Genomic DNA, 24,827 nt, shown 5'->3' with positions numbered 1-24,827 from the left:
TTTTTTTTTTTTTAAATAATGAGGAAAAGTTGTCAATTAACTTACTTAGCAAGTTGCAAAACATTGATATGGAGCATATCTGGAACATGTTTCTGCAAAAATATCAGAATTTTTCAGAAGATTTCCACTTGTAGTGACTACTTGGTCAAGTTTAGGCGCTTACAGCACTTTAGAAAGATCAGCGTCAGAAAAAGTTCCAAATGTTTAACTGAAATCACGATTTATTTTTTTTCCCACCGAAGCTTAAAGGTGGTTTTGTGACCTAACCGACGGACTGGAGGGTGGATGGGAACCGAGGCCTCCTGTGTTCAAATTCTGCTCTCCATCACTTTATTCAGTGGAAAAGTACCATTATTTTTAAAAGACCAGGCAGCGCCTCAGTTTGGCAGCACATCTCATTAGGGTCAATTTAGTACCATTTAGACACGACTTCTTGGGGCTAGTTTTGCATAGAAGGGAGTACAATGGGGATATCCAGACACACTTTCAGATAGTCTGGCATTCAGTTGTAGTTAGTAGTAAGTAGTGAAACCCTCCTGAAGTGGGCGTTCTTGTCTGATTATCGGTTAAAGTTACAAGAAGTGCAACACAAAGAAGGAGTTTGTGGAGGGGATTTCAAACCCTGTTCAACCATCTGATAAGTGCGTTTTGAATTATACACGTAGGCCTTCAGTGATTTCTGGTATATTTTAAACCACGTCTAACTATTTCTGTGGTGTAAGTTCCACAATCATTCCCTGCTCTCTCTTTGAAGAAAATATGATCTGTGAATTGAGCGGTCGGGTGATGCCGTTAATGAAGACGTGCGACAACGCGTCCGTCTATCACGTCTAAATCTGCCGGCCTACTGAAGCCGTGTACGAGCCGTCCACACTTTTCTTTTACTGCATTCTTTTACAACCGTCGAGATTTTACATCCGTGTCCAGTTGCAGCGCGGCTTCGGGAGGAAGGTTACGATCCAGTATTTATAACTGCTGCCCGCCCACATTAACCCACCCTCGCTACATTCGTTATGATACGGGGAGCAGCAGGAGGTACTTGACCAACATTTCCGGAGCTCCGTCATGATTGAAAACTCTTTATCCCGTTAGATTTCACGCCCGTGCACTTCGCCGCCATCTGACCTGCTCCTAACAGAAAATGAAAGCTGATTGCGCTTCACAAGGTGATGGCCTGGGGCTCTCACCGGAAGCAAGGGAGAGCAGAGCAGAGGAAGCCGGGGGGTGGTTTGGGGGGAGGTGTTTGGGGTTGGGGGGAGGGATGGATACGCCTGGCTAGCCGTGGCAGCCGCGGTGTCGCTCACACTGTGGCCCTCTCGCCACTCGTGTCAACACTGATGACTTCAGCGTGCGCCCTTGTGAGCTCACCTTGCTTGGAGAGATGCAGGAAGTGGGATTAGAGCAGTGACAGTGTTGAGGGGGATCGCTGTGTCATACCTGCACTGGAGGGGGGGGTTCATCTATTAATGTGTGTGCGTGTGTGTGTGTGGTCACACACACGTGCAGCTGCTAATACCCCAGGGTTATCTCTTTCACCTGTGTTTATGAAGCAGATCCTCTGTCCACGCCGCGCCGGGCCGACCGGCGACATCCAAACACGCCACTAAAAGGTCTTAAAGAGCGGAGATGGCCGCTATGTGACAAACGACTTCCTGTTCCGTCCGGGCTCGCACTAAAACACGCGTGATTGGTCACAAACGGTGTGATGCTCTGACACAACAATTAAACTATATTCCATATTAAAACTGTGATCAATTTAATCTCAGTCCATCACTAAAACCCATTTAAACATGACAGTCTGTTACAGGCCGGTTGTGCACTGGGAGTAAGATCATTTCAAGTACTGGAGTTTCCTCATCATGTCCATTATGAGTTTGTGCTGTACAAATGACTCAGAAACACATTCCTATATTGTATTATTCACTATATGCTCATATAATGTTATACTTTTTATAAGTTGGCTGTTGTTAATAAATAAAAGAAAAGAACTATAAACAGTTTTGTAAATTAGAATTTCCTCTTGACATAAATGATCCTGAACCATTTTAAGTTCATCTTAAATTTTATTTTAGAAAAGTTAAGTTTCAGTTTAATTTCCTAAAATGATTCATAAATTACACTGGCTTCATTTTTTTGTTAATTTCCATAATTAATAAAAAATAAAACAGCTCATTAAAGCTAATTGATATTCAGTCAGTGGCTAAAAAAATATATTATTTTTTTTTAACTATTTAGTTTTTGGTTTTTCAAGTGATTCATGATTGAAACAGAAAATGAAAATAAAATGTGGTTGATGATTCAAAATGAACGTCAACTAAGGAAAAACTGAAAAGGTGAATAATCCTCCGACACAGAGTGGGCGTTGCTTTTCAAAAATAAGAAAAAAAATGTAGTTTCTTGCTTAATTACAAAAAAAAATTAATTGTTAAGGAAGTCAAGACTTCACTTTAAGTCAGGAAAGAAATGGCCAGAAAATATTTGCATTGGCCAGTGAGTAATAAGAGAAGTCATTCAATCTAAAAAAAAAAATAAAAAAAAAAGAAAGTTCAAATCAGTCTTCCTAAAATAATTAATTTATGATATTATTAAACATCTGAAATATGTATGTATGAGTCCAAAGCGCAATATTTTATTTCCATGAAGTGAATCTGTGTCAAATCCACAGTTAAAGTATTGAGCTAATTACTGATGTTTAGTATTAAATTTGCTGTTTGTCTCGTTTGAATTCACCTCTTTACTAACTTTATGAAAATATCTAGTTATGTGCCATAAAGCTAAATCATAACATTAATTATTAATATAAACAAATGAACGAAAATGAATAATTTGATCAGCTATAACTTTTTTTATCAGTTATATTCTGATGTTTTTCCCCTGCGTATCATTTTTAAAACATTCCTACAGTGTCCACATTTTAAATCCTCACTAGTTATTTTTTTCAAAGGGCAGTGCGTGTGTGTGCGTGTGTGCGTGTGTGTGTGTGTGTGTGTGTGTGTGTGTGTTCAGGCTCTGATGAGGGGATGGCTTTCATATCTGGAGCCTATCACGTCCTCCCCTCTGCATCAGACACACCTCCAAAATATGACCACTGACAAAATGTATATATCATAGGTTAGAAACATGAGTTGGAGTCACTGGTGGCGACTCCGCACGTCAAAAAAAAGACAAGACAATTACCTGCTCGAGTCATAAAAAAGTTTATAGGTAAATAGACTAATAAGAGCGCGTGAGGGATGGTTTTATATCCGAGCCTGTGAGCGACGGAGACACCGAGTTTAGCATGTCAGTGCGCTCTGAGTCATAGTTGAGGATAACAGTCCACACTCTGCTCCTTTCTCCTTTTTTATTTTTATTTTTTGTACTTGTACATGATCTTGTCTAACCGGACGCCCGAGCACAAACTTATGAGATTCGGCACGGCCCGGGAACGGGGCTGCAAATGGGCGGCATAGGTGGCAACCTCTACCTCAGCATGTTGAATGGGACTGAAACGCAAACTTTTGGAAAGAGCGCCGACATAAGCAGTCACCTCCACCGCGGCGGCAAGGATCTAGCCGAGTTCAAAATGGGGATTCAGGACGCGAGGTTTTACTACCCGGACTCGGTTCAGAGCGGGCAGGACGCGCTGGCTCTGCCGTACCACTCGGACCAGGCGGTGGGAGGTTACGGCGCGCAGCCCGGCAGGTTTTACGCACAGACCCTCAGCAGCTGCCCGTACGGCGGCATGCGATCTCCGCCGAGGAGCGGAGCCGGGCAGGGTTACATCCCCACGGCGGGAGACGGGTTTCCTACGGCCGGTAAAGACGTGTTCTCTGCCTCTCCGGAGAATTACCCCGCGAGCTTTCAGCACGGGTTCCAGCGGCCGCCTCTCTACCCTCTACCTGGGCTACAGGTGTGCGGGAAGACTCAGGCTCTGCTCAATAACTACCCGCTGTGGGCCAAGTTCCACAAGTTCCAGACCGAAATGATCATCACCAAACAGGGGAGGTAAGTCTGACATACAACTGCAAAAAGTTTCCGTATTTTTCCAGACAAATGCAAACAACCTGAGTACATTTTGGCAGAAAAGGAGTGAAAGAAATAATATATTTCGCTGGCCTTTTGAATTTACACACTTTCTAATTGACTAATTCACCAGTCTTTCCTTCACGATGAGCAGCTGCAACCAGACAACAGCAACACAAACAGTTAGAAGTGTTTTTTTTCTCTGAGAATGAAATAAGTTTACCTCGAGGTGATCAAAAACTGGAAGCCCAAGTTTCATAATCTTTTGTGAAGTGCAGGACTTTGCAGACATCACCACCTCATCACTGGTCAGGTGACCGGGTGTTGGTTGGCAGCGTGGGGTCTTTAGGTGGGAAAACAATGAGAACACCACGTTAAGCATGAAATAAATCCATTTACACTTTGCATTTTTTGCGCAAAATTGGTCCCAGCTGAGTCGTTATTATGGAGCAGGTTAAAGTAAAAGTAATTAAATTGATAACGAAGTTGCTCAATTGACATTAATATTTGAGATGTTTCTTAAGAAAATTAATTGTAAATATTTGAAGTTTAAATCGCATATTTTGAGAGAGTTAAAATTGGTTTGGGGGTAAAAGTTGTTCGGGAGTCCAACTGCCTGTAAAGTGGAGCTGATATCAGCTGAGTTGCTGTTTGACCTCTGAGTCACAGGGGTGCACGTCTTCACTTCATCACAGCAGGCCAAAAAAGGATCATTGCCTTTATTTATATTTCTCCGGAAGCACGACTTCGTCACGGTCTCCGTTAAATCAGCACTTTTCGAGGGTATTTTACGGTTTTCTCCCGTTAAAATCAGTAATAATATGTTTAATGAAATCACATCAAACTATTGTCGAAAGACATTTAGAAAAACGAGGGAACTTGTTGGCAATTTAACCTTTAAGTTAAAACCTAAAGTGGGGCAGCTTTAGAAATGATAATAGGAGGAGTTGTGGTTCAAAACATGCGTAAAAAAGCGTTTGGAGAAGCAGGTATGAGCAGAGAGCTCCTGACCTGAGAGGGGGAGAAGAGACGGCGCTGCCGGGCCCCTCTGATAGGTCACCGAGCATTAAAGATGCAGTCACGTCGATGAGGATTAATCCAATAATGTGTGACACTAGTGTTTGACAGAAGGTTTCGGGCCATAGGTTTCTCATGGTTTCATGTGCACAGAAAACAGTTGTGCTGTCACATAATAGGCCACTGATATTTCCTATGACTTCTCTTGGCTTGCCTTCTGTCATTGTTTTTATTTAAAAGGCCTGAATTAATATTACAATTTAAAATAATCTAATATTTTTTCTCTTGTCTTGTTGATGCTTTTACACATTTTTATCAAGTTTAAAAAAAAAAAATTTTTAAAACAGGCGAATGAACAAGTTATATTCTTGCAAAAAAAATCGTCCCCTTTGACCTGCAGGGTTTCTTTACTTTCTGGTTGAGGACTGAAATAACAATTTAAAGTGCAGTTCAGTTACACTATTAAGTCATTTGTTTGGGTGACTTCTTGACATTTATGTGGTAAACCTTCACAAAAATGGCAAGAATCTCTGTTTTTACACTTAATTAAGAATTTAAGAGACGTGGATGATTACAAACGTTGTATGTTTTTGACTTTGTGTTGAAAATTTGTATTTGACTGTCTTTCCTGTTATTTATATCCAAGTGTGTGTGTGTGTGTGTGTGTGTGTGTGTGTGTGTGTGTGTGTGTGTGTGTGTGTGTGTGTATGTGTTGGTGTGTGTGCCTTCTGTCATTTGACATAACCAGCTGTGGCAGTTTCCTCTGCAGAAATCCTCAGTGTGGTCAGCAGCTATTATCTGTCCACTGGTGTCATTAAAATATGGGCAGTATATGGTTTTATTTTAAATTTCAGGGGCACTCAGAGCAAAGCCAGAGAGACAAAGAGTCCCGAATAAAGACTTGAAAGAGTTTTTCTAAACAAACTGTAACCCGCAGTAATAACAGGGTCGGTGAAATAAGTGCAGAGGTGTTATCCTTCCATGTGTGACATAAAACAAATTTTCATGTTGTGCAAAAACCACAGACCTCATATTGTGAAAATTTCTAATTGTGACGATGAAAACAATATCTCACTTTTATCTCAACGCCCTTCCTCACACGCAGAACTGGAGAACAATAAGTGGTGCCGAAAAAAGAGACTTTATTTTTTTTTTAAATGCAAAAAAATATATATATATATCTTGGAAGATTTTGGAGTTGAAGAAGTTTTTTTTTTTTTTTTTTTTTTTTTTTTCAATATCAGAGTCTATATCCTTCTTAAAATTTCATCTCGAGTTCAGGCTAGCACCATAATTTTGCGAGGAGTTGGAGGGTCTGCAATGTTAATCAAAAACCGTGGTATCTGCAGGAGGAAGGGTGAAAGAGATTCTAGAGAGAAGGGTCAAACACCACTGAGGCTTCAGATGGCCACTCTGAGGAGGTGAGGCACCTTTGAAGTTCAGGAAGTAAAAGACTAGATTCTCTTTTTTTTTTTTTTCTCTTTTTATTTTTTTTTTTACAGCCTTTCTTCAGCCTCCACCAGACGCTGGGTGCAGAGAGGCTGACAGATCTCTCAGAAGTTCTGCTCCCGTGTACCACACCTGGGCTTTGAAATCTAGACACATTTTCGTGGCCTGTAGAGCAAAGGAGGCCGAATTCATCTACACATCTCATGAGCTAAATTCAGGTCGGCCATCTAAGGCAAAGTTCACGAAGACTGCACACAGCGGCGCGTAGGGGTCGAGGGAAACCACAGCGTCGCTCCATCTGCCTCCGAAATATCAAACAAATTATTGAAAGAAAAAAGGCACAGAGGGACATTTAGCTGCAAATGAAATGAAAATGTGATTTTTCTAAAAACTGAAAAGAGAAAGTGAAGCTTTTTCTTCCTCCTTCATCTGTTTCTGTGCTGATCCTACACCTGGCGAGTTCTTGGTTTATATATGAGTCAAGAAAGCAAACTTTTCCCTGCAGTGGTTTCCAAGAAGCATTTAAGGGACTTTTTTTGTCTTCAGGAAACTTAAATTGAATGTTTATTTAAAGACATATTTGAATTTGTAGATTTTCACTCTAAAATAAGCCTCTAATCAAACCAACACTTTGGACATTTTAGAAGCTTTAAAGCCAATAAATAACTCCCCAATAATGCAAACAGACTTTTGCTTGAGCACACAGTCTGTGTTCTAGGAAGGAGAAAAGTTTTAGTTTTAACAGGGAAATACTGCAGAGGAATCATGCTCATCTGCTCTCTCTGCTCCACTGACTCCAAACACACATCGGTCTGATTGTTTGCTCGTTTTTTTAGAGAGGAAATAATCCTTTGATTTATTTTTGCTCCTGAGAATAGAAGGTACTTCCTGCAAAGGACTGCTATGAGTGGCTGCAGAGAGTTTAAAGAGCAATTAACGTCACAAAAATCAAAATCATTTTAGGCGCCTACATCTGACCTTATCAAACATTTAACAGCACAAAGTTCATCAGGACGTACTCTAAATTAAATGAAGTTTTTTTTTTCTTCCACCACACTGCAGCTGCTAGAAAAACTCTCTATTATTTTATAAACTCAAAAATTACCACGTCTCATCGCCAAGGAAATTAGAAAGAGTGTCTGAGGGCAGGAATTTCAATACGTTAGTGTTGAACGTGTCACACAACAAAATAAGAAATTACTTTCTATTTTTTAATTCCTCGCGCTGCAAGATGTAGGATTTCAGGGAAATGTTTGAAAGGTGTGTGTGTGTGTGTGTGTGTGTGTGTGTGTGTGTGTGTGTGTGTGTGTGTGTGTGTGTGTGTGTGTGTGTGTGTGTGTGTGTGTGTGTGTGTGTGTGTGTGTGTGTGTGTGTGTGTGTGTCTGTGTGTGTTTGCGTCTGAAAGCAGAAGTGAGACTATTTCAAGGGTTTTGACCTGCCACTTCCTGTTCAGCTGTTTATGTGTGCAGAAACATCTAGTGCCAATATTTTTACAAATAGCTAAACGAGCACTTCCTCTCGCCAAGTGAAGAAGTTCTTCTGATGATTTTGTGAATAAGATCCACCGCTTGTTGAGCCACAGGACTTTTCCTGCTGGCCTCAACACGGTTATTTCTCAATCCTGTCTCTATATGTTGTTCTTGAAGAGGGTTAATAAAAATGGTTGATGTGCTGCTATGTTCATGAGGGACTAATTAGATACAAAACATAACCTGTTACTACTTTTCTATACGTTTGTCTTTTAATCGTTGCTGATAAATCCCACAAAAAACAATGAACTGATCCCACTAAAGCTTAATATTTGTTATTCTTTTGTGCCATAGTGACTGACTGTTGTCCAAAAACGATGAAAACACATCAATAAGCTCCCAAAATTACACAACTGGTTACACAGTTGAGTCACATAGAAACCACCCTGCTGCTGCAAACACTCGCTAAAGAGCCAGATGTGTATTTATATGCCGCTGAAAATAGTCCCCACCAACTCTCCGTTGAAACTACATTTCCCAGCTGCCCACATTCCTTTTTAAAAACATTTATATACATTTATGAGCCAATATCAAACGTTAACATATTCACTTCAGGACCTGACAGCCTTGTGGCATCACCATTATAGAGGAAGTCGCAAGTATTGAAAAACAAATACGTTTTCTGGTTTTTGGTCTTTCTATATTGGTTTTGTTGAGAATAACAAACAAAAGCAAATATAGAATTGCATCAGCCTGTCCTTTATGAAGCACGAAGCAGCTCCGGTGGCTGAGTTCCTCCTGCAATAAGTCGACGCAGCCGCATGCTAAAGAGTGCTTGTGTCCGGCAGCAGCTGTAGACTGGCATGTTTTCGTCACAGATGATCAGGCGTACGCACGGTGACAAAAACTGGACCTGAACTCCTGTCCGGATGAATCAGCGGGTGCACTCATGTAGAAAAGTCCTCTCCCTGGTGAATACCCGGCTCCTCTCCTCTCCTCCTCTGCCTCGCATCCCCAGGACAAACCCTCCCTCCCTCCCTCCACCCCTCCCTCCGTCTACTCCGCTCCACCCTCTGCTCTTTCCTCTTCCCTTTCTCTAACCTCCGTTTCCCCCTGCGGTTTCCCCTCCCGCGTCCTCCGTCTAGCCCTCCTCCTCCCTCCGCCCTCCTCCTCCCCCTTCCTCTTCTTCTCTCCCTCCAACATTCAGTTTATTTTGCTTCTTTTTTTTGTAAATGTCACTGTCTCTGTATTACTGGCTGGTTCACCACACTCATCTGTGTCTGCGGTATTTTGTCTGAAAAAGACTACAGTTAGGAGTCTCCATGAACACGCACACACACACACATACCCACACACGCACACACGCACACACACACACACACACACACACACACACACACACACACACCTGGATCACACTGAGGGAGCTCCAGACATTCGTTGTTACTGTCAGGTTTTCTATGAATCAGAGTGGCACACTGGCAGTCTGTCTGGTATTGCTGCAGGTTTGATGCCCCCCCCCCGCTCATCAGCCTACTCTGAAAACAGTTTCTAAAACAGACAGACGCTTTTCCTCATGGTTTGTAGCTGCCATGTTGAAATAAAATCATGCCCGTGACAGTAGAGACAGTGTTCTTCAGCTTCTCTCGGTGAACTCTAAACACAGAGCCCGAGAGCCGCCCCCACATGCAAATACCCCTCTGTGTTGTGTTTTCTACGGTTTCCCCCTTTGTCGAGTTCTGATTTCCTATAAAAGCCTCTAGTAGAAGTGAATTGACAATATCAGTGGAGCAAAAAATGACAACTCTTCCTTTACTTTCTAGAATACCCCGGTGCAGCGTAGGTGGGTCGATCCATTCATATGCTGAACAGCCCAGTTTCTGTTTTCACTGGTATTATAAACGCTGCAGTGGAAGAAGAGCTCTTTCACCTGTTCTTTGCGAGCCACCAAAGAGCTGCTGCCACGATTGTGTTTCACCGAGAACTATGATTGATTGTTAAACCGGACTCGCCATGTAGCCAGAAAGACCCAACTGGGAGCACTCAGTGGAGGGTTTAGTCTTACCAGCAGGATGGCGAGAGTAGAGAGAGAGAGAGAGAGAGAGTGTGTGTGTGTGTGTGTGTGTGTGTGTGTGTGTGTGTGTGTGTGTGTGTGTGTGTGTGTGTGTGTGTGTGTGTGTGTGTGTGTGTGTGTGTGTGTGTGTGTGTGTGTGTGTGTGTGTGTGTTTCGAGCATAAAGAGCCATCATTCAAAGATACAAACCACAATACGTTTGACTACGCGAGTGCTTCTTCTGATAAATTCTTGGACAGTTTACTTTTGAAACATTTTGATTTGTGTGCAAAAATATAAGCTCAAATAAAATCTTTAAACTGCTTTGATAAAAACATTGATAATATACACGTAGGCTGACAAACTTCAAATTTTTGCAAAGCCTACTTTTGCATATCTTCAAAATAACATCTGCATTTCCTCTGATCCCCACAGAGAGTCTGAGCTGTATTATGAGTTTGTACTGTAGACCGCCGCTTGTTGTGACCACAGATTGTCTGCACACCATCAACTGTAGCTGCTCAGTCACAAGTCTACCAGAGGAGCTGGTTAACCAGTCGCTGCCAAATCGGACTAAATCTACAGCTGAGCTCACAGCCGGTGGCTGCATGCTGTCGCTGCTCGGCCCTCTGTAAAGGGCAAATGAGCAATAAATGCATAAAACGTCTCATCATCTCTTCCTTTCTGTGGTATCTGCATGATGTTTCCCTAAACTGTCCCTGACTGAACCAACATGGCAGAGGATCATATGGATCAGAGGCAATGTAAAACTTACGGCAAGGTAACGGAAAAGTCATCCAGAAAAAAAAAAATAATAATAATAATCCCACCGTGGCCCTTAGGGGGCGCTGTAATGTTGAGCTGGGTATTCTTTTTAAATGGTCTGAATTTTAGTTCCGATAGGAGGCGAAGCGATTTTAAAAAATTGGCTAAATAATATCCTAACAAAAACAGCTGTTACTGAAACAGGAGTAAACATTACATTTTCTAAGGGAACTATTTTTAGTGGCGGATTAATACACATTTAATGTCAGTTTAGACGCAGGACAGTTTGTGTGGTTTGAGTTCAAATAGACTACAATATAGTCATGAAAAGGAAGGAACGTGTGACCCACAGTGCAACAGTGTGCCTCACTGATGTGTTTGTAACAGGCTTTGGACAACAATTGAGCATAAAGGTAAAAGATGTGGCTTTGCAATACTTGTTCATAAAAGATTTTCATTTGTTTTGGTATTTTTTTTTTTTTTTAAAGATTTGTTGATGCTGAAACAAATATTGAAAATTACCAGCGCGGCCCTTTAAGTGCCTAAACATTTCGGATACTTCAAGAACTTTAATAAAACTGGCTAATTTGATTTAGATCATGAACTGTAAGATCAAATAATAAGTAAACCAAAAATATCTTTAATACTTGTTGTCCAGGCAAAAATAAATAATAAACTGGTCCATTGTAAACTGATTTGTGCCAAAATTTGACATGTAGCTTTATGAATTCATTAATTTGCTGTATAAACACATGCGTGTTCACGGATTTAGGCAACACACATGTGAAATTGCCCATCGACGAGGCCGGGCCCTCCAGGTGTCGAGGTAGCCTCGAACGCATTGTGTCTTTACACACCTCACTAGTTTTTACACCACTAAATGATCCGACTGCTTCGGGGAGGACACGCTGCATTTAAATGAGGTGAATTTCCATCCAGGCGAGATCACTGTTTTTTTCTAGTTTACCTAAACAGCGCTGCCAACATGCAGCATTATCTTCTCTGGATATACTTCATCAGACAGAACTATAATTAGACGTTTTAACCCTGGTTTTTGACCCAGAGAAGAATGTGTTAAGTGTATTTACTGCACAGCTGTAATCAAACATATTAGATCATATTTGTTCCACCGACACTAAAATATGTTTCAGAAAGAGCTTTTTTTGTGTGTCTACAGTCTTCGCCCTTTTTACGATGACTAATCCAAGCCTTTGTAGGCACTTTATATAAAACACACTCACTTTGTATTGAGACAAACATTTGTAGGCAAACAACTCATTTGATGCAGCAGCAGGATGTTATTCAAATTGAATTTAATAATCTGGAGTTGTTCTGCACTCCAGGCGGCAACACGTAGTAAAAAAAAAACAACACTTCCTCTTCACTTTTCACATTGACCGAATCAAAGGGATGGAGGGCAGCACGAGTTGCCATCACTCATTACAAATGCTCTACAGCCCGGGGAGCTTTTCACCGGTGTAAAACAGCCGGGCTAAATGTCAAACATGTTGCCCTAATTTATTTACACCAACCACACTGTGGTGACCTCACGCAGACCCGGAGAACAGAAATAGATTTATCTACGATAACATTACGGAGAATCAAGTGAAACTGTGGCCTGTTTTTGTACTTAATGGAAGAGTTCAATATTTTGGGAAATGTGCTTATTCGTCAGCTGAGAGTTAGATAAGTAGGTCAATGTCACTCTGAATGCTAGCATGTAGCCTGTTAGCTTAGCTTAGCATAAACACTGAGAAGGAAGGGGGAAGCAGCTAGCCTGTCTCTCTCTCTGAGCTTTTACTTTAAAATGTTATGTTTTTCTACTCTGGGGGGCCAGTCTCACTGAAAAGTGTATAAATACAGCCTCCAGTCCACTAGAGGGCAGTGTGTGTGGCTAAAGTTGATTTATGACAAAAAATGAACGTCTTATTTTAACTACCAATCTTCTGACTCGTTGCAAATAGACGAATGAACTCAAAACGTTTAACTTTCTGCAAGATGATGCAACTTGATGCCATAATATGATATTCAGGGGTTTGAAAAACGGTGATAAACGCATGTTGCCGAGTCCCCCGGTGAATGATTGTCACATCCATGTAATTATGTTCAGTGTTGCTGCGGCAGTGCAATAGGTGCTTCTCCGTCAACACGACATCCACTCTGGGTGTTTAGTGTCAACATGAGCGTCATCAGGGTCTGTATGTCAGGGCGTGCTTGTAGTTTTGTGTATCTTATATGAATGTGAGTTGTTATTCTTTGGTTTTAACGCCGTCTCCCTCTCCCTCTCTGAGCCCCGGGGCTCCCTGACCTCCCGCTTACCTCGTCTCACTGAAGCCCTTGTGATGAAAATAAGTTCAACCTATAAAGCCCCGGCAATCAAAAGCAGCTTCTGGCGCATCTTTTATTAAGAGCAGCATTAAATATTCATGCGCAGCGCCAGCCGTCTCCCATCACCTCCCAACCAGTGCTCCCACTCTGATTCTTCAGCTGGTGAGGAAAACAAAAGGAGTCTCGGAGGTCGAGAGGTCAAAACAGGAATCACCTCCCTGCTCAACACTATCCTTAAAGATCACTTATAATGCCAACATATTAAAAAGGGCTTTAGGGGAGGAAGAACCCACACCTGGCTGGTTTTGACTGTGATGGCTACACAAGTGTGTTAAACAGATTTCTGAAGTTTAGTTAACTCAAGCTGATTTTACATTTTTCAAAACACTTAAACAACTCTGAATCATCTATTCAGCCTCAGTTTAATTAACCCACAATTTAAGGCTGCAAAACCTCAGTTTTGAAGTTGTACATTTTATATCTCCAAAAATGATTTTGAGCATTAGTTGTTTTTCTGCTGCCAGAGTTCGAAAGAGAAATATTCTCCATATTGGTTCTTTAAAATAAAAGTATAATCAACACAACAAGTTTTTCGTCATGTCTGATATTTGTTTGTATTTCCAAATAATACTTTTTTTCTTTTTTTTTTAAACTGACCATTTGTTTTTGTTTTTTTCTTATATTTATCCAGGAGGATGTTTCCCTTTCTGAGCTTCAATATCAGCGTCCTGGATCCGTCCGCCCACTATAACGTCTACGTGGACGTGGTTCTGGCTGACCAGCACCACTGGAGGTACCAGGGTGGCAAGTGGGTCCAGTGTGGGAAAGCGGAGGGGAACATGCCAGGTACGTTTCAAACCATAACCAACAACACAACACAGATCTACTCCTGCGGTCTTTACAGCTATTACACATGCTTTACATTCATAAACACTAAAAACAAAAAACCACAGACGGCTGAGGGGGTTTCAGAAAATAACTGATATGAAGTGTGTTCTTCTGATAACCACACAGATTAGGGAGTTTATCTAAAAAGTACAGTTTTGAGGTATTTTTAACTTTTCTGGATTAATTCCATAATATACTACTTTATACTTCTACTCCACGACATACTGAAGGAAAATAATGTACTTTTTACAACCCTATAGTTATTTTAAAGTCTCACTGGCTTGTTACTTACTTAATAAATAAACCATTATTTATTATTATAAATAAAACATCCCAAAAAAGTAGATAAAATCAGTCCATCCTTTACCAGCTGCAGCATTAAAGTGATGCAGTAATTTAATCCAATTATATAATACACTGTATACTGTAGTTCATGCTGAAACAGGCTATCCTGCAGGAGGAGTACTTTCACCTTTGGTGCTGTGCTGTATGTACTGTACTCTAGCTGCATGACTTTGCATTTGTTCAGTGTAGTATTATAATTTTAGTATCGAAGTACATCTTCCACTGTTGATAAAAAATAAGTGTCCGATACTCAAATCATCTTTTCCTCTCGGATTTCATTATCGTTAAATGCTACCCATGATAAGAGTTCACCCACATCGCATCGCTAAGATTCTTTTACGATTCATTCCAACATTATTTCTGTTCATCGCTCACTTACCTCCAGAGGTCATAAACACTGAACAGGAGGGCTCAAACTCTGGCGCAAAGTTGATGGTGAGAAAACGCTCGTCAATCTGTGAAGAGATAGACAGGGTCTTCAGCTCAGTGCACGCAAACATGGACGATCTGCAGGAAGTGGTGGATGTAGCTGTACGTGACAAAACGTGCGTCACCAATTCGTGAGAGGTTCACATGGACAGTTCGTTGTTTGGTTTTACCGTGGTTCAAGTTAATTCAAGTTCTAACGACAGAGACGTCGTACTGTTATGGGTGAAGTTTAATTCTACAACATGTTCGTGTTTAAGAAAAACATGTCTATAATTAGTACATTTATTTTAGATAATATGTCTGATGTTAATCTGTCACACGCCAGCTTTATCAAACACAATCTACTGAACACATTATGAACAGCCGTACGTGACTTCTAAGAAACCACTTACATAAAGCAGAAAGATTTTGTAAGGAGAAGGAGCCTTCGTGCAAATGTTCATATACTGCAGATGTTTTTTAGTTAATATATTGGCTTTATTGCAGATAATGTCTCAGTTTGTTTACCAGATCTGTAAAATATTCCCTCATCCCCGAATGTCTCTAAAATATTGATATCACCCTCAGAAATCCAGTATCGGTCAAGCTTTTCTATTGTTCTATTATTATCTTATTGCTTCTGTATGCTGCTGTAGCGAAAAAATTTCCCCTCTGGGATTAATAAAGTAACTACTTAACCTAACCTAACCTAAGCTGCAGTTTTAATCACATCAATTTGTGTGTTTTGCAATTTTTCAAGTAAACCGAGGGTTTAATTTAATGTAAAATCCAAAATGAAACATTTAGAAATCTGCAGGACTATAAAAAAAAAAAAAAAAAAAAAAGAAAAAAGCACCATCACAGCGTTTTGAGCACATGGAAAAAAAGAAAAAGACAAAAAAAAAAAGGCATTTTGGAGATGTTTTGTGGGACAGCGTAAAAATCAAGCTGCATTTCAAAAGACTAAACTGAAATCTTTGGGAATATAATGAGAAAACTCTTAATACGTCTTTCCTATATTTAAATAACTTCGGACACGACCAACACGGTGCCCACGGCGTCTCCAGCACCTATCAAAGCTGATCGGGCCGCACGTTAACATCATCTGTGGCCTCCAGAAAACTTGAAGTGTGAAGAGTTCATTAATAACAACAACTGAGAGACAACTGGGATGAAACGGGGTTTTTTTTTGTTTATCCTTTAGAGGTCTGTAAGGAAGAAGGATTTGATGTTTAATTCTGTTTCCATGTTCTCTCCTCCATCTTTCATTCATTCATCATATCTTCCTCTTCACACCTAAAAAACAAAACAAAAAATCAAAACAATAGCTAGTGAACCGAGATTCCATTGTGTGTGCGACTGATGCTCAACGAACCGCAATTATATAAATGATAGGGTGCAGGGTGTTGTCACACATTTGGGAGGTGACTGTTGGAGCGCTACAGTTGTGGAAACTGTGGTGAAACAGCTTCACTCAATTATATTTAATAGTTCACTTATGTGGTGTTTATAGAAGGTTAGCAGGTCGTTGTGGGTAACGCTATGAAAAATCTATGGTTTTTTTGTCAGTAAAATACGAGGGAACCGCGGTGTTTACAGTAGCTCGTCACCTCTGCTCGTACTGAACCCAATCAACTACACAGAAGAGACTTTTATTTTTCAGCAACTTCCACAGCTCTTCATTTGGCATGTTGACTCTCCTGTGGTAAATATTGTGCCGTAAAATGGTGAAGACTTGCAGAAAAATGATTTTTATTGCACTGGAAATCTCTATTTCCCTCCTTTATTTAATATTACTTATTTGGGAATCAGTTCAAATGTATTGTCTTGAACAGAATTATGTTCATGTTTAACATTTGAAGTTTTACACAGGGGTTTTCTGGAGGGCTTGAGGGGCCGTGGTAATAGTATTTCACTAAAAACGGTGTATTTTCTTTTAATTTTGGACTACTAACATGACAATATTTATTCAAAAAAATATACTATATGCCATAAAAATAATAACCATTATAAGCAAGGCTTATAGTAAGTCAATTTGAACTGCAATTATCTCATCCTTCACATAGTCCTATATATCCAGCAGCCAGCTGTAGGGACAGGTACGGTTCAAAATGTATTTTCATTTCATCTATTCTCTATTGGTCCAGTTCTTTATCAATACTCTTATACTCTTTAATCAATAAAAAAAATATATATTTTCGTTCTAATTTTTTTTTAATAAAACCAGAACAGGATTCATACCCGTTAAATTTATGCTTCTTAAATTTGCTGAAAGAGAGTCGTTGTGTTTTTTTTGTTTTTTTTCTTTAGATTAGGGAACATTTTAACAACTGTGGAGGATTGATAATTACATGCGTATCTCGTGTGATTTACTGTGGTTGCTTGCAGGGAACAGGATGTACATGCACCCCGACTCACCCAACACAGGAGCTCACTGGATGAGACAAGAAGTGTCGTTCAGCAAGCTGAAGCTCACCAACAACAAGGGCAGCACCAACAACGTGGGGCAGGTACGCCTCCGTTTCTTATCCACCCTCTAACTTTTGTCTCCCCCCCCTCCCTCCCCCCAACCCACCCTTTTTTTTATATCAATACATGTCTGCATACATGTTTGTACTCACGTGTGCATTCAGCTGCTGAAGCAGTTTCAATAATAAAATCTAGTCATCATATTAAAATGTATCGATGTTTTTATTTATGCAAGTAAATGGCTGTTGCAGGCAGAAATAATTTCCTCCATCACGTCCGTGACATATCGCAACTCACATTTCTGTCTTCTCACTTCCTGTCTTATTCTCTTCTGTTTTCTGTCTAATAAAAGGCATAAAATCTCCCCAAAGCAGCAGATTATTTTGTCAGATATCAGACTGTTGTCCTATCTGTCTCCAGATGATCGTCCTCCAGTCACTCCACAAGTACCAGCCTCGTCTCCACATCGTGGAGGTGAAGGAGGACGGCTCGGAGGATCCCTTCCTGTCGTCCAAAGCCCAGACCTTCGTCTTCCCGGAGACCCAGTTCATCGCCGTCACTGCTTATCAGAACGCAGACGTGAGTCACAAGATGAGATCTGTGTGTTGTTTTTGAACTAGGAAGTATGGATCCGTGTCTTTATTCCAATTAAATCTGCCCCCCACCCCTTTCACAAACTAAACCCCCTCTTATAAACTCCTACAAATGATCAAGAGCTGAATGATTCAAATCTGGGCCGTGTTTTCGAAAAGTCTGATTTATGCATGCGTGCTATCAAAAATGCATCCAGGTTCATTTACATTCCTACAACCTTGCTGGAAGTGTTAGCGTAGTAGATACAGAACCAGTTCAGCTGAGAGTCAGCTCACCTCGGCTGACCCGGGGAACGCAGCTCTGGGTGGCTGTCTGCACCATATCTTTAACAGCTGTTTTCAAATACATTGTGTGAGAGCTGCTCTACGATACACTCGCTCGGTGTTGTGTGTGTTGTGTGTGTGTGTGTTGTGTGTTGTGTGTTGTGTGTGTGTCCACCCACTCTGCTCTTCTAGAGATGAACTGTTTCCGAAACTGAATGTTAGCCTCATTAATTATTCGTCAGTGACCTCCTCTCTCTCTCTGCTCTCTTGTTTCTTCTACGTGGTTGCTCACTCCTTCTCTTTTTCCTGTGCCTACATTCTCTCGTTGCCCTCCTCCTGTTCCCTACACAGATCACTCAGCTGAAAATAGACCATAACCCCTTCGCTAAAGGTTTCCGCGACAATTACGACACGTAAGTATTTTAGAAAATATCTGGATTTTTTTTATTTTTTTTAATTTTTTTATTTAAAAAGATTAGATCTTCTTGCAGTTGCTTCACCCTGCGCTAAATAGTGAGAGCTGATCACGGCGCGCTCATGTCTCGCGTTAAATATGGGAATAGATGCAATTACTGCGCCGTTGCTGAGCATGCTGCAGCGAGAGGGGCTGCCACATGTTTGATAGTTGTTTGAGGTTTGGGCAGGAAATAACACCTTCTTTTTTTCTCTCTCTCCCCCTCCTCTTCTCACACTCTCTTCTGTTCCCCTCCTCCTCCTCTTCCTCCTCCTCCTCCTCCTCCTCCTCCTCCCCCCCCCCCCCGCCCAGGCTCTACGCTCCTCCCGACTCCGATCGCCTCACCCCCTCCCCGACAGAGAGCCAGCAGCTGCTGCCAGGGAGCTGCTACCCTCAAAGCTACCTCTCTGAACAGTACATGAGCCCCCTGCCCCAGAGCCGCTTCTACAACCGCGAGCCCATCGGCATCGGCCAGCAGCACAAAGACCCGTCCTCCAGCCCGGGTCCCCACAGCCGGTGGTACCTGCCGCCTCAGCAGGGGGTGACGCCGAACCGGCTTGACTTCACTTCTTCCTATGAGGGGGACTTCTCCGGGAACAGTTTCTACAAACCCTTCCCCTTGCAGACGTCAGCTCACCACGCCCTCAGCTACTACCCAGACCATCATTTCGCGTCTACCAGCGTGTCGGTATCAGCGGCCACCTCGGCGGGCTGGAGCACCGGCCGGCCGACCCCGCAGTACCTCAGCCACCCGAGTAAGCCGGGCCCCACTCTGGGCTGGTTCAGACCCATATCGTCCTCTTCTTCCTCCTCCTCATCTTCCACGTCGCCTGGCAACCACAGGCTGCACCCGCCCACCCTCCTCGAGTCCCTGCAGCCGCCTCTGCTGCAGGACAAGCCCAAAGACAGTGTGGGGGGGGCGGTGGCGGCGGACGACACCTGGCTCGAACCGCCCTCCGTGAAATCGGCGGACTCGGCAAACTCGGGCCTGTTCGAGGGCGGCGGCGGCGGCGGCGTGGGGGACAACAAGAAGAGGCGGGTGTCGCCTTACACGTCCAGCACCGAAAACTCCCCGCCTCCACGCAGCGGAGAGGTCTGTGAGAAAGACAGCGATGCAGACTACTACGGCTATTACACCCACTGAAAACCTCACACATCAACGCAGTCGGCCACAGCGTCTCCCAACACCTTCCCGCATCCGCCCTCACAGACACGTACCGGTCTGTTCTGTCAGATCACGATAAAGGGCCGGAAAACTGTCTCTGTTTCTGCTGCAGACAAACACACCAGAACCAAAAAGAATAACGAGGGCGGCCGGCCACTCCGACAAGGCCCACCTCAAAAGTGTTCAGATGATTAGAGGAGGAACTTTAAAGGTTACTGTCAAAGTTAGCTTTGAACAGAAGTGGATGTGACTGAGGACTCTCTGCCCTCCAGTCACATAAACACCAACCAGACGTGCGGACCTGTGACTTAAAGCCTTCGAAACATCTGGAGATTTGAAAAAGGACAAAAAAAAAAAAAAAAAGATCTGCATATCTGCTTGCTGACAGACGCCTGCAGGGATTGTCTGTTCTTTCTGCATCAAACACTCTCTCTGTCCCTTTTGCTCCGTCTTGTCTCTGACTGTCTCTTCCTTCTCACCCTATTCACACTCACAATATGCTCACGTTCATTTCCCCACATGATTTTGACCAGAAATTACATTTACACACACACACACACACACACACACACACACACACACACACACACACATAGTCCTCTTATCTCTAATTAGGGCCCAATATGTTTAGTGCAGCTCCCACTAGTGGCGACACAGGAGCATTGCAGGCTGACAGTGCAGAGGCGTTATGAGTGAACTCATGTCCCGGGGTTAAGACATCTTAGAAAGCACATGTTCTAAAGGAAGGCTAATCTCTTTAAACCATGTCAGACAACCTTTTGTGTTTATCTGTGTGTGAGTGTGAGTGTGAGTGTGTGTGTGTGTGTGTGTGTGTGTGTGTGTGTGTGTGTGTGTGTGTGTGTGTGTGTGTGTGTGTGTGTGTGTGTGTGAGTGAGTGTGTGTGTGAAGTAAATAAACAAACACAGCAGAGACAGCAAAGTCCGTAGAGCTGCAGGCAAATCCAACATATCTCAGAGGTTTAAAGGAAAAGTGACGTAGCTAATAATCGACAAATTATTTTGATAATCTAATGATTGTTGAAGTCTCTTTTTAAGCAAAAAAAAAAAAAAAAAAATTATCAATATTTGCTGGTTGCGGCCTCTCAAATATGTCAAATATTAGTTAACTGAATATCTTCTTTTTTTTTTTTTTGAATGCGTGGTCAGATTAAATGATGACTTATTTCATCAAGGAAATAATTAGCTTTGAAAATAATCATAATGTGGAAAAATTCTCAACATAAAAGGTCCAACTCACGTTTGTGCTCCTCGCCTGCTTCTGTGGTTACTGTTGCCATGGGGACGGATCAGTAGCGCTCAGGTCACCAAGTCTCCGTCATCAGACATGAACGTCCTCCAGCGTTCTCCGACTGCGGTGCGTTTTTAATTCTTCCATAAGTGAAGTTACATGCAAGGTAGTCGCGCACCTACCGGAAATGACGACATTAGCATTTGAACGTATCGCCCCTCCCCTTCCACTAACAGTAGCCATGACGACGGTTTCACACTTATCTTTTTGTCGTTGTGACTATCAATATCTTATTGCGCAATATGTTGCCCCTCACTGTGATTGACTGTGATCACAATCAGCAAAACTAACTATTCCATGTCTTAAAATATTATATATCACAGAGCTTCAATTTAAAGATCCAGGATGAGTGATGAAGCAAAGGTTGCATGTCTTGGCAACAGGCTTAAACAAGACGGGACACACTTGGTTTGTCTAGATGTGACGTATTTACAGCAAAACTCCCAACGAATAAAACCCGCAATCAATAACGGGAACGATAACACCGTAACTGGAAAACAAAAATGTTGACCACATAGGTCAGATTAAATTTATTATGAGCTTGAACTCTACAACATAATAATCTTTATTCTTCTCATGGAAGTAGGCCGAGACTCCCTTTGCTGCAGGCCCCCCCAACCCCCTCCCAAACTGCTGCCATGCAGGTCCCAACGGACGTGTTGAAAGTGGGTCATTGAGGATGCCAACGTGCACCTTGCCCACGTAGAACAGACACGGCGCTGTCACCCTCGGACCACAAATAAACAGGAAGCACAGAGTGACCAGATAGACACTCTGAATTTCCCCCCTAGTCTTCGGGCCTATCATGCGGTGACACCGGCTGACAGAGGAGGCCCGGCTCCCGGGACCGGTGACAGAAATGAAGAGTGAGGCTCCAGTCGGCCCTGATCAGAGATCTGCTCCTCATTCCTCACCAGGTGTGCTAATAGCCTCAGACAACGCTCGGGGGGCCGGCGGGCACCCGGGCGCTCGGTGTCGAGCAGGGCTACTTAAGTCTTCACCGAGGGATCGAATTCAATTACTTACATATTTTTTTTGTTATTGAATTCAAAAGTCCAGTCTGGACTCTTTTAAATTAGCCGATGGAAACAGCGCCGGTGGTGTAAACTGGCCTACAAACCCAAAAATACAGTAACTTGAGTTGAATCCTGTTTTTATGATAACGTAAAATGTGTAATATTTCGAGGGGGAAAACACAAAGAGAAGTAATAAAAAGACATCAAAGCAGTAAGTGTTGAGTTAGCATTAGAGCTACTTTACCCACTTTTTCCCATTTCTTGTATTTAGAAAAAAAAAAACATCTAATACAGTAAAGCAGTTTAATTTAATTATTGCTTAATTTAATTCTTAGAGTAGCCGTCATCTCCAGCTTCTCTAAAAAAATTCATCAAATCAATTTTGTAGACTGAGAACAGCTACAGCAGTATTCTTTTGATTTAACATGAAAATTAACTCAAATTCATCTAAAGAAGGTCCTTTAAACCGGCAGACCTTTATATCACAATATGAAACAGTTCAATTAAATGGTAAAATATGGAAAACTCGACTAAGATAGTTTTCCAGCCTCTGCTTTTGTTGTGTGGGTATCGGATGAGTTGACTTTTATGTCGCTATATATTTCTAAAATCCTGCCTCTTTGACTTTCACTGGACCCACTGGAAGAAAAACAAAACACATCCATGTGATGTTCTTACGATGGTCTTAACGTTCATGTTGATCGGGAAAAGTACAAACCGCCACCGACACTTCAGTCCTTCACCTTAACATTTACGTAATAAAATTAACAGAGGGGATATATTGTATGTTCAACTACTGATGTATGTTACTTGTGGAATATTAAAAAAAAAAAAAAGTCCTATTTTATTTTTATGTTGACATCTGTCCGAGAAAGAGAGGTGGCAATTCTTAATGTACCTTTGATGAAGCGGTACGAAGGACAGTTCATGTTTTAAGTGCAATTAATAGATAGTAAATCAGATGGCGTTGCAAAAACATTGACGTGAACGCTGGCCTGTAGATGAGGTCACTTATTTATTTCATGTTGCCGTGGTTTCTGGGTTCAATGAGTGACCCTACACCTGCACATCAAACAGCAGCATCCAAAATGCACCTCAGGAACGACCCCTGCTGGATATCTGAGCTATTACAGTCAACTTCAGCCAATTAACCCCCCCCTCCCTCTATCCCTGATGTTTAAACCAATAATACCTCCATTTCCCATGAGTCTGTGTTTCCCCTTGAACGTAACACCTCCCTCAGCGGGAGAATAAGACTTCCAGAGATTTTACTGTATAATATAGAAACAGAAGACGTGAAGAGAGGAGACCAGACAGCTCCAGCAACAAGCATGTTATTTTTTTTTCTGTGTGTGCGTGCGTGCGTGCGTGTGTGTGCGTGTGTGTGTGTGTGTGCGTGCGTGCGTGTGTGTGTGTGTGTGTGTGTGTGTGTGTGTGTGATCCATGTACACTGTTTGTGTCAAGGGAGAATTAATCCTCCTTTGACTCTTTCATTAAGAGCTTATAAATTGCAATGCAGAAACAAATAAGAATGAAAATTTCTGAAAAGGGGAAACTGTTATTTATTAAAGGTGGCATAACTGTGTATTGTTACTGTTGTTGTTTTTTTTATTAATGAAATTAAAGCTTACATATGACAAATCTCTGTGTGCTTTGGTGTGCTCCTTTCACTCTGTAGAAGTATTGATCTGAAAAGGCCGATCAATTGAAATGCATTCATATTTATCTGCAGTCATCAGTTATATGCAGCTATAATATATTGACTTCCACTGAAAAATAAAAACACACTTGTGATGTCAACAGTTTAATGTACTGTATAAATACAGTATATACGTGTTTCCAACCAGCTGGATACTTATTTCCCTAATAAAGACATAAAAATAGAGAATAATAAATATTATCTGCTCTTTAAAATATGTGTCTATGTTGAATTTTTGGAAATTCCTATTTTAAAGAGTTCAAAAAAAATCAAATAAAAAACAGTAAAACATTGTTTTTGAAGACGTTGCAACATCGTATTTTCTATGTTAGCAGTGACCAAAGTATTTAGACAGATACCGTCTCAAACTTTATCAATGAAACATCCTCCTTCATGATGTAACAACTATCTTCAGCATCATATTCGCTTCTTACAACGTAACAGCTGTTGGAGTAGTTCAGTACTTCTGCACCTTTGGACAGGTCGCTGTAAATGCTACAGCTACCTGCTGCAGAACAATAAAGTTGTGGGTTAGACAACAAAACAGTGACCTGAAACTTGTTATAAAGCTTCTACAGGTTCTCTGTATGTTCTGCATTGAATGCTGAGATTTCCTGTTTCTGTTTCAAATTAAAAGCCCTCATTTCAAGTTAAAAGCCCAATAATGTTTCATACAAAGTCTAGCCATATGCTACATTGTTATTTCATGTTGATTACAGCTGCTTTGCAGTTATCGTTCATGTGCTTTATTATTGCGTGTTCCCAAATAAAGCTGCAATAAATCTGATTATGACAAAGGCAGTTCAGCCCTGACTGCAGCATCGTCTCCGGTACATTCACACCATCCAACATTTGTACTCATTATAAAGCGCAGTAAGATGGTCGAGAGGACGACGTGATTTGACTTCACGTTTAGATATAATACACTAATATAGTCAGCTTCTTACTAACCCGACAGAAAAAAAAAAAAAAAATCCGTTTTCATTTTCAAGTCATTCGATCATTTTCAAGTCCCGGTATGCCGAGTGTGCATCTCACGTTATGTAGCAAACGAAAAAATATAAATGCATACATGTTTCTTTAAGTAATCTAAAAAAAAAAATAATTAAAAAAAAAAGCATTATAAAATGTTA

The 24,827-nt window shown here is 41.5% G+C and overlaps 1 protein-coding gene across 1 annotated transcript; it reads left to right on the top strand.

The window, feature by feature from the left end:
• The first annotated feature begins 3,157 nt into the window (after nucleotides 1–3,157).
• Nucleotides 3,158–23,580, top strand: tbx21 (T-box transcription factor 21). The gene is made up of 6 exons (XM_069704581.1): nucleotides 3,158–3,987; nucleotides 13,777–13,931; nucleotides 17,115–17,236; nucleotides 17,616–17,774; nucleotides 18,404–18,465; nucleotides 18,819–23,580. The coding sequence occupies exons 1-6, from the start codon at nucleotides 3,440–3,442 to the stop codon at nucleotides 19,648–19,650; spliced, it is 1,878 nt and encodes a 625-aa protein (XP_069560682.1). The 5' UTR covers nucleotides 3,158–3,439; the 3' UTR covers nucleotides 19,651–23,580.
• Nucleotides 23,581–24,827: the final 1,247 nt, after the last annotated feature.

The sequence above is a fragment of the Brachyistius frenatus genome, unplaced genomic scaffold (genome assembly GCF_029030835.1).
Source record: "Brachyistius frenatus isolate BFR_SWC_R1_liver_20210118 unplaced genomic scaffold, ASM2903083v1 Contig_51, whole genome shotgun sequence".
NCBI classification, from domain to species: Eukaryota; Metazoa; Chordata; class Actinopteri; family Embiotocidae; genus Brachyistius; species Brachyistius frenatus.
This window is presented reverse-complemented; position numbering and strand designations above follow the sequence as displayed.